General features: G+C 45.1%; 1 protein-coding gene across 2 annotated transcripts; it reads right to left on the bottom strand.

The window, feature by feature from the left end:
- Positions 1–208: 208 nt before the first annotated feature.
- PDIK1L (PDLIM1 interacting kinase 1 like) lies at positions 209–5412 on the bottom strand. Of its 2 annotated transcripts, none has more exons than XM_083173270.1 (3): positions 5237–5412; positions 4325–4620; positions 209–2295 (listed from the first exon to the last, which is right to left on the bottom strand). In XM_083173270.1, the coding sequence occupies exons 1-3, from the start codon at positions 5238–5240 to the stop codon at positions 1564–1566; spliced, it is 1032 nt and encodes a 343-aa protein (XP_083029396.1). In that variant the 5' UTR covers positions 5241–5412; the 3' UTR covers positions 209–1563. The 2 variants fall into 2 exon arrangements, with proteins under 2 accessions (XP_083029396.1, XP_083029397.1); XM_083173271.1 differs by having other exon boundaries at positions 5255–5409.
- Positions 5413–19498: the final 14086 nt, after the last annotated feature.

The raw sequence follows: 19498 nt of genomic DNA, 5'->3' as shown, positions 1-19498 counted from the left end.
CAAATATGCACTCCTGTAAATTAGGGAGTATAATACCATCTATGCTGAGAAGAGTCTGCTTATCTTTGACCAAAGTTTGTATTTTCTAAGGGCGTTACTCAACTAATTATCAAATTTCAAATCAAGTTAGGTTTTGTTTTTTTGTAACGCTACAAACAAAATAAAGAAAAACCCCACATAATCTGTAACAGACAATCAGACTAAAATATGACTTGACCACAGACACACAAGCTTTATTCTATTCACAATTTATTAAACAGCAAACATTTCACAATAACTTAAATGTTTAATCACAATTCCCCATATTTTCTCCAAGTATTGTAATTGTAGCATGTTTGAGTAAAAAAACAAACAAAAAAAAAAAAAACAATGAATTATAATTTATACTATTGTTGTTGTCCAGTATGTGAAAAGGGTAAGGTTTATTTTTAATGTTTCAGAGACATATTGATATTTTATTTTCTTCCTTAACACTTCTAGAATCCTGGAAACGAGCAGGCAGACTTCTTTTCAGTAGTACACAAATCACTGCACCAAGTAGTAGCTGAGCAAAAATATTGAAATATTTTGAGTTATGTTCCAGCATCTCAGGGAAATGGAATCCCTTAGAAGACTCTGAAGTATTTACATACAAGTACATACAATTATGAAGACAAAAAAAAAAAACAGAGTTTTTCACATTGTCATAAGGCAAGAAGACCTATCAAACCCATTCTCCAAGTGTCAATAATAGAGGTTTATGGCAGCACATCTAATGACAAATGTGATAGTGCCAGAGTTTGAAAAAGTGCAGTATCTAAGTCAATACCAGGTTGGTTGTGCAATTACAAAAATTAGTTATTACTCCCGCAGCAAAATTGCAGAAATATCTGCACTTTTTCCATCACAAACCATATTACATTTGACCCTTAGCGTTCATAAAATGTAATTGGGAGTCCTAAAATAAGTGGACAGACCTCCCCATATTTAACTAAACTGATAGTCTACTTACCAAGATGTAAATGTCATAGTGATAGGGAGCAAAATTCAACTTTCTATTAATAAATACACATTCAGAGTGATCCGTGGAATCACAGTCTATTGGTGCAGCAGCAGCTGGACACATACATTCTTTGGGAAGTCTAGTTAATCCCATTGTAATGTGCAAGGTTAAATTAAATTCCCTCTGTTTCCATAGGACAGTAAATTCGGTAGCAGCCCTGTAGGAAGTATACCCAAATTCTTCCAGGAGATTTTACACAATAGTAAACAATTCTCTTGAAGAGCATGGTGGGGAACCTATAGAGATTTATTAAATTACATGTCCTCCATTATAACAGATGCAGTAATGCAGCCAATTTCAGACATTTCAGATGAAAGGAGGATATATCAGAGGTAAAATAAGGATGGTCAGAGACACCATTACTTATGTTAAACTTTTACAGGTACACGTACTGTATACTGGAGTCACCATGCTGGTCACATGACTTAAAAATACCCAGTAAACTACGTCCATGTCGATCTTCCCTGCAAACACCAAAACACCTTTGTTCTCATTTTTCTACTACTCCCGATGGTTAGATGTCACGTTTCCCAGGTATAGTCTCTGAAGGCAATCTGAATAAGCCGCAGTTCAAGTTGAAAGGCATCTGGGCGCTCCTGAGGGTTGGCTGAAAGCATTTGAAGCAGCAGCTGTTTCATACAACGATTCATGGACTTTTTCTTTATAGGAAGCTGGAGTTCCATTTTAGGGTTCTCCAGTAGTGCCTCTCCTACTGGAACTACTTGAGTACCCCGTTGCACATAGCCCCCAAGTAGTCTTTTCTTGGTGTGGTCTATAATAGTTATACGCTCCAGCATGGCCCACAGAATTACCCCCAGTGCAAAAATGTCTGCCTTTGCTGTGTAGTGACCTTCCCATACCTCAGGCGCCATGTAGAAATCAGTGCCACAAACTGTAGATAAAAAGCTTTTGTTGACACTGGCTGGTTCTTCTGGGTTCAGCCCTGAGCTGGAACATACTTTGCTCAGTCCAAAGTCCGCCACCTTCAAGGTAGGTTCATCTATACCATTCCGGGATTTGCACACCAGAATGTTATCAGGCTTTAGGTCTCTGTGAATTATTTGGTTCTTGTGTAGGAATGCAAGGGCACTACTTAGTTGAAGCATGAAGCTCGTGTTAGTTCGACGACTTGGCCTTCGTGTTAAGATGTACTCATTCATATCCCCTCCATCACAGAAATCCATCACAAACCATAGACAATATGTGCTGCGTGGGTCAAAGGCAATCTCACCTTTCAGAGAGGTTTCCACCAGCTTCAAGAAAATAAAACAAAATAAAAATAAAATTGGAAGACAAAGATGACTGGTAACCAGTTCTCATGCAAATATCATTGTAGTACAATTGAACAGTAAATACAACACAGTCCTAAGAAAATTGTAGAGTGAGCATTTAGTTACACTTCTTGATTAGAAACAAGTCACAACACACACACTGGTAATTATTGTTTTGTTTCATCTATACATAAATAAAATGACTGCAGAAAGATAAATCATAACATGATCAGTCTAAAAAGTACATACACATAGGGGTATATTCAATGACAAATGAGCAGCTATGCCGGTGAACTATCGGCACTGCGAGCACATAGCTCGCCGTCATAAGTCGCAGGTCAGTATTCAAATGACACCCCCCCCCCCCCCTTCACTCACTGTTTCCACTTCGCTGGTACTTTTCAGTGAGGTGGAAACGTTGAGTGCGGCCATCAAAACGGCGAGGCTCATCTACATATGCAACGTGCTCGTTGCTTTAGCGGTAAACCTCGTCATTTGCTGAATCCTCGCTGTCCTCTAACGGCAAGGATTTCCCCAGAACATTGATTAGGGCGAGCGGGTTAGAAGGTGAGGATGGCTTATTTTTGGCAGTCCTCGCCAAAAACATGCCACCCTCGCCGCAGAAAATCCCTCAACGGTGGCATTGATTACCGCCCATAGACTGCAACAGACTACTGCAATATACATAGAATACAGAATAATATTGATAAGCACTGTGTCTGTAAACTGGAGAATTAAATTTTTTCCACTGTGTTGTAACCTTGCAAAAATCATGCTCTGCTAATTTTCTAAAGATATGACAGCAATTCTGTATAAACCTAGAATATTTCCTTTTGACTATATTTATCTGGGACACTGCAGGCAGGACATAGCAAGTGAGGGCCATGCTGCAGAATGCCAGAAGGGACCAGGTGGCCCACGCCCGGTTGCTGCTGGCATCGGCAGCGTTTCTGACTGAGGCGATGTCATTGGGTACACACATAATGTAGTGCGTGCCAAACTTTAAAAAAGTAAATCCTGTATGTTAGAGGACTGACAAATTTAGGTTATGTTATAGTGGATCAACAATCGGGTAGTCGACCACGAATATCCAGATTCACCAAAAAACTGCTACCTATGAAATAAGTGCCTTATGTTGTTTATGGATGATGGGAAAAAAACAGTTTTTAACCATGGTGCTCAAAAGTTTAACAGATCAACTGACTAGGTTAGCTATAAGCACTCGCCCATCTGCTACCAATATAGTGTTTGCTGATAGAGCAAACTATAGATCGCAGAGTGGGTTGCCAGCTTAATGAAGGACTCTTATACAAAAACGGGAAGTCATAAGCATTCCAGATAACAGCTCCAATACTTGTATACTAAAATCTAATCTTTAATTTATTTAATTACACAAATATTTACTGTATTAGCCTACAAGCCCTCCTCTTGAGCCTACATCTTATAAAGCCACAAAAAATATCCCAATCAGGGGGTCAGCCACAAAAAATATCCCAATCAGGAGGTCAGTCAGTGGTGGAACTTATGAGTGGTGGGCACAGGTGCAAAAGTATATTTCTGGGCCCCCTCACCTACCCAAGAAGTCATTGCTTGTCTGGGCAGAAATGTGCCCCTGCTGCAACATATGGTAGTTCCGCCTTTGACTCACAAGACCTATTGTATATTTTACGATGTTCCAAAAGGGGGGCTGTTATCAAGAAACTTTCAACCTTTTCATTCCACAAAGTGTTGCTAACACCTACCACTTCTGATCAACCATGTTTTTGTAACAAGAGAAACAAATAAAAGAAGTACAGTGACCCTAAACAGACAATGTGACACTGGCGACCTGCTATTCATAAAAATATTTCTTACATCACCTCTTTGCAGAAATGTATGTAAGATGGGGATGAGAAAGATGGTTAGTCAAAATATGGAAAAGTAAATGCTACTACGCATCAGCCTTGTATTAAATGACATATCACGTTGAATCATAATCTATTTTAACTAGCCAAACCATTATTCTTCTCACCGGAAGATACAGTGCAGAGCTGGATCCATGTAACATGCGCTGTACTGTGCCATCCCTCTGCAAAACACACTCCTCCAAGTGAATCACATTAGGGTGTTGGCCCTGGATGCTACTCAAAGCCCAAAACTCGCGCAGAGCCAACTCAACATTTTCTGGTGCCTGGCAACGGATTTTTTTCACTGCTACTCGCTGACACGTCCTTCGAACTAATGCCTCATACACCACCCCATAGCTGCCACGGCCCACCTCCTTTATCAGGTCATACTTGGGCTGGCTGCTGACCATCTTCATGCTCCCTGGGAAGGGGGGAAAAAACGATCAATAAAAAGCCATGAACACAGAATCCACAAACATGTAGTAAATATTACAGTATGCTATGAATAAGGCAGGGTTTGGCAAAACATTATCTTTTTATTTCAGAGTACTCGTCTCAACAGTGTAGGTTTAAATTCACAGACTAGTCTATGCACATAGGGGTATGGGTGAAAACCGGACCACGACAAAACCCCCGGACCGGACATCAAACTCTGCATTTTGGAGCTTGTAGCGTCCGGTCCGGGGGGTGTCCTGTCAGGGGGGCTGCCTGTATCACCTGTCACCAGGTAGAGGAGGAGGGGTAGAATAAAGGCTCCCTGTATGGTCCAGGCATGTAGCAAAAACTGGACGGTCCGGACCACACGGGGAGGCTGTAATATCCCCTCCCCCATGTCCCTGGAGATAGCTATCACAGGGACCCCCACGGATAAGACACCCCCCGGACCGGACCCTACAAGCTCCGGACTGCAGATTTTGATGTCCTGTCCGGCGGTCCGGAGTGTAGTCCGGGTCCGGTTTTTACATAGTGCATGCCTAGCAGAGTGGGTAGAACGCATTGTGTATCAGGACTAGCGATGAACATTTGTAACACATTACCCATGAGTCAGCTTTTACCAATGAAACTGCGGTGGCATAGGCTAGCAATGGTGTCCCCCGCTTTATTGCTCGGGCGGTGCGCACGGCAAGATGCCCCAACCGCCCGGCACTGCGAAGCGACCAAGAGTCGCGCCGTGGTGACGTCAGTAGGAACGTCACGCGGCGCGACTATTATTGGTTCGCGTCACTGGTACGTCACTGCGCTGGTTGGGGAGCCAAGCAGTTCTCTTCTCCGTATAAAAGGAAGGGCGGTGATCGGCGGGAACAGCGAGTCCCCTCCCCTTCATTTATGTAAGTGAGATTGTGCGACCTGCGTCAGGGAGAGACGTTACGTTATAGCCGGAAAGTGAGTGGTTGGTAAACTGCCGTGTCACGGGGCCGGCTGTCCAGCTCCCTGATGTCGGCTTATAAACCCAATCACCTATTTATGAAGTCTGTTTGGAATGCCGCCTTGTCTATGGGTTTTTAACTACATGGAATGTATGGACTCTTACGAAGGCTCAACTGCTATGTGTAGACACTGCTCTAAAGGCCCCCATACACTAGTGCAATTTTGGCCTTTTCTACACCATTTTGACCCATCAGACTGTTAAATTGTGTGAAGTGGCAATTAATAGGTCATTTACTTCTGAGATAATGCGTGGTACTGTGTGCGTTTGATCTGGAGATCGCTGTTGCCCCAAGGATACATTGTACCCTGGAGCAGTAAATGGGAAGGATCATATGCTGTATGATACATTGGGGGAAATTTACTAAAGTCAAATGGCTATGAACACGCCTCTCCGTAGCCATTTGAGCCCGTATACAGCCGTAAATTAGTATTTTGGGAATTTACAGTGGCCAGTATACAGGCATTTGTATTCATGGCACATTCGTATTCGTAATTCCGAATATGAATACATAGTGTTCATTCCAGCACCCGCCATATTTAAAACCTCTGCAGTTCCTCTTCCCTGCCTCGGTGTGTCGCTGTCTGCTGTAGTGCACAGTGTGGTCTGTATATCAACACTGATCTGCAAACCAGACCTGTGCTAGAAACACCACAGCGGGTGCTAGAATGAACACTATCAATGCATACACCATCGAATGGATATGAGTAAGAATCTCCATTAATCCTAGTTTACTAATCGGCATACGTAATATACGGCCGGTAATTGATGCGAAAATACACCTGGAAAATACAACTCCTTTTTCAGGCATATTTGACTTTGCAGTGATTAAATACATTTTTAATTGTATAAGCACCCTAATGGGTGCTTACAATGTTAAATACACCCCCACTATCAACGCCAACCCGAAGCGTGGCGAGCGCAGCGGTACGCGTCCTCCGACCTTTTCATACCCCGACTATCCACGTCGGTGTGGAGTTGATTCGCCCTCGCGGACGCGTATTACTTTACATGTATTCCCCTCGCGGACGCGTATTACTTTACATGTATTCCCCTCGCAGGGCTCGCTGCGCTCGCCACACTATATAGAATCAACTCCACAACGACGTGGATAGTGGGGGTATGAAAAGGTCGGAGGACACGTACCGCCGCCCCTTGTGGGCTCGCTGCGCTCACCACGCTTAAGGTTGACGTTGATAGTGGTGGTGGCGTGTGGGTGCTTTTTAACATTGTAAGCACCCATTACAGGGCTTATACAATTAATTATCTTATAGGGGGCACATTTAACATTGAAAACACCCATTAGGGTGCTTATAAATTTTAAATTGTATACCATTGTATATGGCATACAATGCGATGGTATACAATTTTAAAATTGTATAACATCGGCTGCCATCGCATCGCATACCATCGTATGCCTTATGGTCTGTGATGCGATGGGCGCTGTGCTAGGAAACAAGTACCAAAAAAAAATGTCATGGGGGCTGGCCCTGGTTCCTAAAATGTGGGGGACAAAATGAATAGGGGTTCCCCGTATTTTGAGAACACATAAATAAAAACAAAAATAACAAGAAAAACAGCAGTATATGTTTATATCTCCGTGCACTCGGGTGCACTACCATCAATCCTCTACAATTTGTGAGGAAATTGCCCTTATATGCAGATAGTGGTCCCTGTCATATACAATTCCCCTTTCGAAGTCACTCTGGGGATATCGTCAGAGCATGTGCTCTTCTTTTCCTACAGATATCTTACAATCTTGGGAACAAAGCTTTAGAAGATACTGTATCCTTAGGGCTTACAATTTAAAGGCCCCCATACGTTAGCCCGACTTGTCCTAGGGACAAATCGGACCTAATTTTCCCCGGCAGCTCCCCGGGAGGGGAACACACGATTAGGCACTTGATGTGCCAAGTTTTGCATATGATAAATCGCCAAAGCTTTAGGATAGGTGCCTGGCTCCTACGGACCCTCCTACATCCCAATGTTGAGCTGTGTCACCAGGACCATTGAAAGAGAAAAGAAGAAGTGCTCCGTCGACTCTGGGCTGAGCTCCGGCAGTGTACAGCACCTGATTGCCTGCGCGGCTCTCTGTAGACTCCAGTGTTATAAGAATTTAACATACAGGAGTCTCTACGGCATGGGTCTTCAACCTGTGGCCCTCCAGATGTTGTGGAACTACATGTCCCAGCATGCCCTGACCGTTTTGGCATGCTCTTATAAGAAAAAATGTGGCAATGCATGTTGGAACATGTAGTTTCACAACATCTGGAGGGCCACAGGTTGAAGGCCCATGCTCTACGGTCTGTGCTGCTAAGCCTGGACCAGGGAGAATTTTTGGCATCCATGGATGTCCAGGACGCATATCTTCATGTGCCTATCCATCCGGAACATCAGGCTCTCTTGAGGTTTGTGATAGGAGACCTGCATTTGCAATTACAGGCGTTGCCCTTTGGTCTGGCCACAGCGCCAAGGGTATTCACCAAAATAATATCAGTAATGGCGGTGGTCCTCCGACTGAGGGGAATCACTGTGATTCCGTATTTGGACGACCTGCTGTTCAAAGCAGAGTCGGCGGAAAGGTTGCAGAGTCACTTGGCAGAAGCCATCAGGTTTTTTTGCAGGCTCACGTTGGCAAATTTCCAAAAGTCTCAGTTGGTACCGTCACAGAGACTCCAGTTCCTGTGAGTTGTCCTGGATACCCATCTACATCGGGTATTCCTACCAGAGACAAAGGCCAGGGACCTGGCCTCCTTGGTGCGGGAGATCCTGGGGTCTCAGAGCCCATCGGTTTGGAGGTGTCTCAAACTTTTGGGGAAAATGGTGGCGACTTTCGAGATGCTACAGTTCGCCAGGTTCCACTCTTGAGTGTTCCAGTGGAACATCCTGACATCTTGGTCAGGGAATACTCAGACCATAAAGTCAGAGCACATAGTGTTGTCTCCAGAAACACGGTCTTCCCTGCATTGGTGGATGGAGGTGGATTCCCTTCAGTGGGGTCGGTCTCTGCAGTCCTGGGACTGGCTGGTAGTCACTACCGACGCCAGTCTCAGGGGCTGGGGGGCATTGGTTTTGGACCTGCGCTTCCAGGGCTTATGGACCTCGGAGGAGTCTGCCTTGCCGATCAATATCCTGGAACTACGGGCTGTGTGGAAAGTGATATCTCTGGCAGGAGAAAGATTGCAGGGTCTTCCTTTAAGGATTCAGACCGACAACGCCACGGCTGTGGCGTACCTGAATCATCAGGGAGGCACACGCAGCAAGCTGGCCATGTGGGAGGTTTCCCGGATCTTCTTGTGGGCGGAACAGAATGTTCTAGCGTTGTCAGCAATAATTATCCCCGGGGTGGAGAATATCGAGGCCGATTTCCTGAGCAGGGAGGAGCTGCTAGAAGGGGAATGGAGCCTGAACCCACAGGTGTTTCATCAGATTACACTGAAGTGGGGAACTCCGGAGGTGGACCTGATGGCATCGAGGTTAAATCATCAGGTGCCCAGGTTCTATGCCAGGACAAGAGATCCACGGGCCGAAGCAGTGGATGCAATGACTATTCCCTGGGAGGGGAATCTGCTTTATGCCTTTCCGCCGTTTCCAATTCTGGCGAGAGTATTGAAAAGAATCCAGTCCCAAGGAATTCCGGTGATTCTAGTAGCCCCGGATTGGCCAAGGAGGTCCTGGTACTCGAGGCTTCAGAGATTGTCTGTGGACTCGTGGCATCTACCTCTGAGGTCAGATCTGTTAAACCAAGGGCCGTTCTTACACATGGATTCAGCGCGGCTAAATTTGACGGCTTGGCTATTGAAACCGCCATCTTGAAGAACAAGGGTTTCTCGGAGGCTGTGGTTAACACCATGGTGAAAGCTAGGAAGTCAGTGTCTTCAGCAAACTATTATAGGGTCTGGAAGACCTATATTAGGTGGTGTGAAAGGCAGAAGTCGCATACATCGCGGTTTCGACTTTCAAAATTGTTGGAGTTTTTGCAGGATGGTTTTTCGTCTGGGTTAAGCCTTCAATCACTCAAGGTACAGATATCGGCCTTGTCGATTTATTTCCAGAAAAGGATAGCTTTGCTACCGGAGGTGCAAACTTTCCTGCAAGGGGTTTCACGATTGTAACCTCCCTACAAGCAACCAGTGGCTCCATGGGATCTATCGCTGACCTTAAGTTCCTTACATGGAAGCTTGTATTTTTGTTGGCTGTTGCGTCAGCAAAGAGAGCATCAGAGTTGGGAGCGTTGTCATGCAAGTCTCCTTTTCTTATTTTTCATGATGACAGGGCTGTTCTTCGAACAGTACCCCAATTTTTGCCAAAAGTAGTCTCTGCTTTTCATCTGAATTAGGAGATAGTTCTGCCTGTGTTTCAACCCCCTGAGGGTTCAAGAAAAAGGGACAAATTGAGGAATTTGGATGTTGTGCGCGCCTTACGCATTTATGTGGACAGGGTGAAGGGTGTCAGGAAGACTGACACTTTGCTAGTCTTGTATGATGTGCACAAGATTGGTTGGCCTGCCTCTAAGCAGACCATTGCTAGGTGGTTGCGTTCTGTCATTGCCTTTGCATATACTAAGGTTGGTAGGCCTGTGCCGGCCAGGATTAATGCGCATACCACCAGGTCGGTTGCCACCTCTTGGGCGGTTCGACATGGGGCCACAGCTGAGCAGGTTTGCAGGGCCGCCACTTGGTCATCTGTTCACACTTTTGCCAAATTCTATAGGTTCCATGAGTTCGCGTCGGAGGACGCATCATTCCGGCGAGCAGTTATGAGAGCTGCAGACCTGAGCGTACCCACCCAAAGGACCGGCTCTGGAACGTCCCAATGTTGAGCTGTGTCACCAGGACCATTGAAAGAGAAAAAGGGATTTTTGTAAGAACTTACCGTTCGAATCCCTTTCTCTGATATGGTCCTGGTGACACAGCTTGACAGGACACTGCGACGGCTTTTCTCTCCGGCAGCCGTTTCCGGTGACGTAAACGTGCTGCGGGGGGTGGGAGGAGAGTCCAAAACATAGATATATCGGATCTGATACATCATGGGTGCAAAAGCACCGGCGATATGCCCATGATGGGTCAGATTCCGATACATCTTATGTTTTGCAGGTCCAACGCCCTGATCCGATCTGATGCGCACGGGACCGCGCATCAGATCAGATGTCAATCACATGCGATTTTCGGACGATTTCACTCGATTTATCGGCCCGAAGGGACGAAATCGGGTGAAATCGGCCGAAAATCGCAAAGTGTATGGGGGCCTTAAGTAAGGTATTTTGGACCTGTGTTGCCCGCTATTTTGTGTATCTTGCGGGGGTGCCACTCAGGGTAACTGTGATATACATACAGTCTCCAACAGCGTTATACCAGCGTTACACCGAAGTGAAACTGAAGGACAAAACAACAACAGAGAAAACCAAAGTCTGCTTGGAGTGAGTTAAATTCATTCACACAACATACTACTCCTGGCTGCTTAATCTGGCAATTCAACCATAACATCAGCATTTTACATCTGCAAACAACTTTTTAAAGCTTGTACTTGCACTGTCTGTTTTGAAAATGACCAGCTGTACCTCTAATGACCTCACCTCTCCTGCTCTTCCATTGATAGTAGGTGTCCTCTTTCTCTATACATCCTCTCTGGGTGATCTTATGTGCTCACTCGACTTCCACTATCAAATCTATGTTGATAACACTGAAATCTAACTCTCCTCACCCGATCTCTCTCCCTCTATCCTCACTCATATCTCTAACTGTCTCTGCTGTCTACTCTTGGATGACCCAGCGCTTTTTTAGACTTAAAATATCAAAGACTAAGCTGTCATCTTCCCACCCTCCTGCATAAAACCTGACCATCGCTTATCCTTACCTACTGTTTATGCCCACTTCTTTCCCTTCTGTGTCACCCCTGTCTGTCTAACCCTCCCCTTTAGAATGTAAGCTCCCACGAGCAGGGCCCTCTCTCCTCATGTGCCTTTCTTAGAATATATAAACCACTGCCACCCTGATGATTGCTTCAGTGTCCTGTCCCCTGATGCAACTATCCATATTAACCATGTACTTGTCCTAAACTGTCTTGTACTGTAATTTGTTATGTGTTTTTGATTATAACTATGCTCTGTAAAGTGCTGCGTAATTTGTGTGCGCTATATAAGAAACTGTTAATAAATAAATAATAAATAAAGAAATGGTAGCACAGAAGATGATGCAAAAAAGTTGTTATGCTGGTTGAGTGCACGCTGAATAAAAGGTGTATTGTATTGTATCTTATATTTACTGTTTTACTTGTATTAACTGAGTCAATAAAATGTAACTTTTAATAAACAAACTTCTAAAAAGTACCCCTTTGTTGTGATTCCTTTATTTATATAACTGAGGGGGAATGAATTGTTCTAGGTGAAATAAAGAGTTAAAATCACATACATTTAAACATAGTGCTCATACAAAGAATGAGAAAAAGTGAAGAATAGATTTTTTTAAAAAGATGTCAGAGCCCACTGTCTGCTGCACTGTATTTGATTCTGCTATTCGGTGTATTCACTGGGTCTGTTTATTCATATGTATACACTGTTGCCTTTAATTGGCTTGCAGCCCAGTGTTTCTCCTTTTGATATATTTCACATGAGGATATGTGCTGGTTATTATTGTTGCCAGTTTGTTTCTACTGGTAAGCTCTTGGCTCAGTATATTCCTACTTTAGAGAGAGGTGTGTATGTAGGATATAGTTCTTATTTCAAGCTCTCTCAGAGCTTGGGGTTATATTCAATTGATCAGGGGAGGGAGACATTGACTTGTGTGCACAGTTTTACACATATATATTATGCTCTTATTGGGTATAAAGCAGCCCATACACGCTGCGATCCCGGCGGGTCCGATGTGTGCTTTGAGGTGCGCGCTTCCGCGACACCTCATCGAACAGTACAAAAAGTATGTGCTTGCACAAACTTTTTGTACTTAGTTTTCATCACATTGCATTGCATGCACAACGCATGCACAGGCAATGCGATGTGATCTGTGCTAGTTAAGCACGGAACGCACGCCCGTATCGGGACGTGTATGGGCGGCATTAGACCTCTAATATTTGCACGCTAGATAGTGGTATTCATGCAGGGATTTTTTTTAACAATCTTGAGAATTTCATTTTCTGTGTGTAGTTTTTATTTGTACTGTGTCACATTTGAACTGTTATTTTGTGTGTATTCATTTCGTGTACTGGTCTTTTACTTGGCCCACTGCTGGTGGTATAATGCACTTACTGAGCAATTTATTTTATGATTGCTCAGTGGGTCTGTCACTTAGGGCCTTATTCTGCTTGGTGCGGTCCGTTCCGTCTTCTTTCGGAGCGCGTTTTTTAGCCTTATGCGCATGCGTAGGCAACCGAGGAAGTCGGCTCTTGATTGGCCGCTAGGCGGCCAAAAAAATCATTCAGAGGAGAGGCGCGGAAGATGAAATATCACCTCAGTCAGATGCGGGGAGCTGCCAGAATCGCTAGCATGTGACAGAAGACCTGGACTACGTCGGATCAAGAGGACAGATCTTCGCAGGAGGACCTGGGTGAGTTGGATTTCCTTCCACAGGTTTTCTTTGGACCCGGACCGGGCGCCGTCACAGATGCCACCGACATGGACCTGGACCTCGACATGGAACTGAACGCCAATGTGGACCAGGAGCAGGACACCGGACCAAGACCCAGGGACCTACCGACGGGCTCAAGATAGGTAAGTATCAGTATGTATGGGCTTTGGATATATTACAGTTTTATTTTTATTGTGTGTCAGTGTGTTTATTTTACTATTTTTATTAATGTGGAACCACAAGTGCCAGCGGGCCCTTTAATGCCCCGCATGCTGAGACTTGTGGTTCTCCAAGTCCCAGCATGCGGGGGAGGCTTGCTGGGACTCATAGTTCCACAGTAAAAGACAATAGTTTTCTATATTTTGACACTGAATCAGCCTTGTGACCACCGCACAGGGTCACCGGGAACAGCACCAGGCTTCAGCCTGGTCAGGTAAGTCCTGGAGGGGGGGGGGGGGGGAGCTTAATTGGGGGGGGGTCCTCACTCCCCCAGAGCCCCTGGCCGGGCTGACTGGTCAGTAGGGATAAATGTTTTGGCCACGGGACCTTGTATAATAAGTGTCCCCCGGCTGTGACATTACCCTGCTGGCTGGTTTGGCCTGGGGCTGGTTCTTAAAATACGGGGGACCCCTACTCATTTTGTTTCCCGTAATTTTGGGAACAAGCCCCGGAGCTGGAGCCTGGGGCTGGTTTAAAAAAATCGGGGAACCCCTATTTGTCGGGTTTCCTGATTTTTTTTATTACCGGCCCCGGCTCTTTCAGCCTGGTGCTGGTTACAGCTGTGGGGGGCTGTCTGTAGGAATTAGTATTAGCGGCCATATATACAGCCGTTAATAAGAAATAATACGACATCGGAGTCATATTTGACTGCTTTGTAAATTCCCTCCGGAACATGACTTTGCATAGGACGTATGCAGTCGTAGTAATTCGTATCAAGAATACGAATACAATTTTTTGTATTCGTATTCTTAGTAAATTTCCCCCTTAGTGTCCATCCCTAGTCTGAACTATCCAGTGGAACTTATGTATTATGTATTTTATTGCCTCTAACTCTACCCTAGTTTTACTTTAATCAGGGATTGGTGGCATATTGGTCAGACCTCTGTATGCTAATTAATATTCAATGGATATTAATAAGTATGCCTCATTTGTCTGACATACATTACACCTCCCATTGCGTTGCCTGTCACTGCCACTCTGGCTTTGGTATTGTTTTCATGAGGACTGGTTTCTGCAGAGCTGCAGTGAGCAGATAAAATGTCTCACTCCTTTCAGAGCTGGTTTTATTTTCATGCTCCCAGGGTATCCTCAGGTTATTAATTTAGGAAGTGTGTTAGCTGCTTGAATAGAGTGCCATCAGCTGGACAAAGAAAGGCACTGAATGATATTGGAGAAGGAAGGTAGATATTTAGAAGGGATACAGTCACTAGGTCTAAAGCAGCCCATACACGCTGCGATGCCGGGCTGTCCGTTCTGTGCTTTGAGGTGCACGCTCCCGTGGCACCTCATCGCACAGTACAAAAAGTATGTGCTTGCACATACTTTTTGTACTTAGGTTTCATCAAATTGCATCGCATTGCATGCACAACGGATGCACATGCAATGCAATGCAATGTGATCCGTGCTATTGAAGCCCACAACGCCCGCCCGCCCGCATCGGGACGTGTATGGGCTGCTTAAATCAATGTTGCCTGAACAACTAAGTCAAAAAGCATTAGGTCGACACCACTAGGTCAACATGCATGAAGGTCAACATGACTGAAGGTTGACATGGGGTTAGGTTGGCAGGGTCATTAGGTCAACAACTATCCAGCTACCCTTGTCAACCACAGCAGTGCAGGAGCTGCTGCAGCAGGTACAGAAGATCCCAGAAACCCTCAATGAATAAGCAAACAATCAAGAGAAAAAATAACTGACTGGGGATCGATCTCACAACAATATTTACAGTGTTCGATTCACAGACCACTCTGCCGGCGAGTCACTTATTGATTTTAGTTTGTCAAAAGTTTTGTAAGGTGAAAATGTTTTTCATTTAATGGACACTTATAGGCCTTTAAGGGTCCACTTAAGGGAGTCTGTTTATTGTATTGTATTCAAAAAGTCATACGCTTTCCAACGACATATCACAATGCATGAAAACAACAGAAATAGCATGGACCCTTATGACAGCACCCTTAAGGGGTTGTCTGATTAAACCCATCTTCGAACTTAGAATGTCTAATGCTGTGCGGGGGCGATAGGGGCTGAAATCGCTGGGAATATGGTCGCAGGCGACCATATTGCCAGTGATGGGAGTGTGCCCCGGCGATAAATCGCCGGGTGTGCGCTCCCGTTTTCAGCCCCATTCTAATCGCTGGTCCAGAGCCGGCCTTAGGCATAGGCCAACTAGGCAGTTGCCTAGGGCATTTGGAATGCCTAGGGGCACCAGCAGCTTCTGCTGATTAAAATGATATGCAGCATGCCTATATTCTGTGTGTGAGTGAGGCTGTATCTGCATATGAAATAGTGTATTCATGGAAATCAATGTAACATAGCATTCCGTATGCAGGCACAGCCACAGTCGCACACAGAATATATTCATGCCACATATCATTTTAATCATTGGAAGCTCCTTGTGTGTCCTGGTCTCATAACAATGCAAATAAGACGAATTTTCAGAAAAAAGGCACCCAACGTTAGCAGAACTGGCCAGGAGCTGCATGGCCTATTGAGTCAAGATGTCTGAGGAAACATCTGTATCCAAGCAGAGGCAGAGGTCACAGTGTTAGCGGCTGTGTGAGTGCTGTCTGTGGGTGGGTTGGTTGTGCAATAGTGTTCGGCATATGTGTAAGGGGCATAATGTGTGTCATGTGTATAAGGGCATTAATAATATGCGACATATGTGTAACATGCATTATGTGTGTCATGTATAAGGGCATTAATAATGTGCAACATATGTGTAATGGGCATTATGTGTGTCATGTTTATAAGGGCATTAATAATGTGCAACATATGTGTAAGGTGTCATTATGTGTATGAAGGGCATTAATAAAGGTTGGCATAATGTGTAAGGGGCATTATGGTTATAACGACATTAATAATGTGTGTCATGTTTAAGGGGCATTACTGTGTGGTATTATCAGGGGTGCCGAGAGAAAGGGGTAGGGGGTACAAATTACCCAGGCCAAAGTCTGGTGGAAGGGCCCAGTGGCGGCCCCGGGCCCCCTCCCCTTTAGTGACAGCAGCAGCTGCAGCTCTTCTCCTCTGCCCAGCACACACTGCTTTGTGCTGGGTTGCAGTGTGGCCATGGAGGTGCTTAAAATACAATATGTTCTCAGGATTTTTTTCTAAGGGTATAATGTGAATAATGTGAGGAGTAATGTATATAAGGTAAAGTGGTACTACTGTGTGATGTAATGTGAATAAGGGACACATCGCATGATATAATGTGAATAAAGTTGCTCTACTGTGTGACATAATTTAAATTGGGGGTACTATTGTGTGGCCATGCCCCTTCCCAGCAAGAACACACCCCTGTTTGGGCTGCGCACCGAATGTGTGTGCTGTTTCTATTTAAAATATTGCAGGTGGGAGCACCAAAATGATGGCTGCTATGATGAGGGTTGATGGTGCTGGGAAACGGGAGCAGGGTCAGAGGCAGAACTAGTGGTGGTGCTAGGGGGCACCAGCCAAAATCTTGCCTAGGGCGTCATTAAGGCTAGGGCCGGCTCTGCGCTGGTCGCAGGAGCTTGCTCCTGCGACCAGCTGATTACCTCTGTGGCAACGCCGGCTGAGGTTCCTTTTCATCAGCGACCATCTCTGGTCGCTGATGAAAAGGGGACATTGAGCAATATATTGCTCAGTAATGTATTGCTGAGCAATATATCGCCCCCATGTGTACACAGCTCTGTGGTCAGTATGGAGGTTGGGCGGGGGGCGCACATAGGCCCTTATTCAGATCTGATCACAGTACAAATTTGTTCTCAAAATGGGCAAAACTATGTGCACTGCAGGTGGGGCAAATGTAACATGTATTGAGAGTTTTAGATTTGGGTGAGTTATTTTGTTTCTGTGCAGGTAAATACTTTCTGCATTATTTTTACACTGCAATTTAGATTTCATTTTCAACACACCCCACCCAAATGTAACTCTCTCTACACATGTCACATCTGCCCCACCTGCAGTGCACATGGTTTTTCCCATTTTGAGAACTAATTTGTACTGCGATCAGATCTGAATAAGGGCCGTAGTCTCTGCTGCTGTCTGCTGTACTGTGCAGGGAGGAGGTGAATGGATGCTTGTGTGCAGCATCCATTCAACTCGCGGATGGGGGTTAGTGGTGCACAGAGGCTGCTTACCTTGATGGTCCCAGCATGTCGTTTGGTGTTCCAGGCGCTTCAAGATGATGTCATCTCCAAGCGCCGCCCCCTGCACCCGGGAAACGGTCATCTGTCAGATCACACTTAGGTCAACAGTCATTAGGTCGACCCCGGAAGGTCGACTGGCCCCAAGGTCGACATGGTTCAAGGTCGACATGACATAAGGTCGACATCGGCCAATGTCGACATGGGTTTAGGTTGACAGTCATTATGTCGACATGAGTTTTTCACCTTTTTTTTGAGCCAACATGTGCCGACAGGCGGTATTTCATGCCCTACCATCCACTAGGGCGTGGTGGGAGAATAAAATAGCCCGAAGCATTGCGAGCGAAGCGAGGGGCTGCGGTTCAACTCCGACTGTGTCGACATTCGGTAAAAAACAGTGAAAACCTCATTTCGATGTAATGACTGTCGACCTAAACCCATGTCGACCCTGGCCCATGTCGACCTTAAATCCTGTCGACCTTGGGGCCAGTCGACCTTCCGGGGTCGACCTAATGACTGTAGACCTAAGTCTGTTCTGACAGATGTACCGATACCCTGCACCCATGTGCAGTGTAAACTGTGCCGGCCTGGGAATATTCTGGGTAGGCATCGCAGTGTAAACGGGGCAAATCCCAGATCTGACTAGGATTGGAACCGTGTTCCAAATACTGGGTTAGATCCAGGATTTTGGTGTAAATGGGGTATGAATCAACAGACATGGCCTTGCCTATTCAAAAAGAATGTGTGCTAGAATCTTCTGTAGGAAAACAGAATACAAGAATACAGTGTAGACAGCCACCAAAGCTGATCCTAGGTATAAGTGCATGAGCAATAGGGTTATTCTGGTTGATTCACTCAAATGTGAAGGGGGAACACACATATCACTCAGTGGTCTGCGACCATCGAATGATGTGAAATGTACATGCATATGTAAGGGTGCTCTGAGGCACCCTTTCATATGCGTGCAATTTCAGAAGAAAGTGAGCGGGCAGCTGACATCTGGTGATGTCAGCTGCCCGCCCCCGACATCTGGTGATGTCAGCTGCCCGCCCCCGACGCCCATGTCATGGCCTCATTAGCATTAGAACGCCCAGCATTCTCATGGGAACGCCCATAAAATGTTGGGCGTTCACATATGCTAATGAGCCGCCCACTGTTATGGGTGCCTGCACCCAGCAATCTGAGTAGTCACAGTGGTTGCACACATGCACATGCGCAGTAACACAACATAGGTAGTGCGAACGAACAGCTGCTGCGAATGGACCTGAATAATGCCCATTGCTCCACTTGCAAAAAGCCTAATACCACAAAAACATCAAGTCACTAAACAAATGCAAAAGTCTGGATGGTTACAAAAATGTGTCTCCCCCTCCCTCCAACAGCTCACAAGCCTGATCTGCATTGGAATGCAGAATCCAATATATTAACTAAAAGATTAGGAAACAACCAGAGAAAAAGCGATATTAAATGGCACAACAAATCACTTGCAAAAAAAGACCCTGTGAAATGCTATACATATGGCCAAACTAATACACAAATGTAAAAAAAAAACTTTACACAAAAATAGAGGGTCTGACCAGCTTTAAGGTGCATACATACGTACAGATTTATCTGTCCGATCTATCTGGTGGGAACAAAAAGCTGGAAATGTATTGGAGCATATGACAATCAAAAATTTCCACAATTTGTCTGACTGATCACTGCCTGTTTTCAAGCGTTTGGGAACAATTTTTTGATTGTCATTTGCTCCCATACATTTCCAGGTTTTTGTTCCCACCAGATAGATCAGACAGAAAAACCTGTACGTGTGTACGCACCTTTAGTCTTACGACATTAGACACAGCCTTTTACGAGCCCTATAGCAATTTATGAATATATATATATATATATATAAATTATAATCTCCAAGAGTGCTTCTTAATAGCTTTTTTTTTTTTTGTATAATACGGAATGGGTTGCAGCTCTAGG

This window comes from Crinia signifera, chromosome 2 (assembly GCF_055691185.1).
Source record: "Crinia signifera chromosome 2, ASM5569118v1, whole genome shotgun sequence".
Classification (NCBI taxonomy): domain Eukaryota; kingdom Metazoa; phylum Chordata; class Amphibia; order Anura; family Myobatrachidae; genus Crinia; species Crinia signifera.
This window is presented reverse-complemented; position numbering and strand designations above follow the sequence as displayed.

What these genes read in the sequence shown, in the direction of transcription:
- PDIK1L (XM_083173270.1), bottom strand. An exon ending in GCTCTGCACTGTATCTTCCG is followed by an intron (nt 2,296 to 4,324) that starts GTGAGAAGAATA and finishes ATTTTCTTGAAG; the next exon opens with CTGGTGGAAACCTCTCTGAA.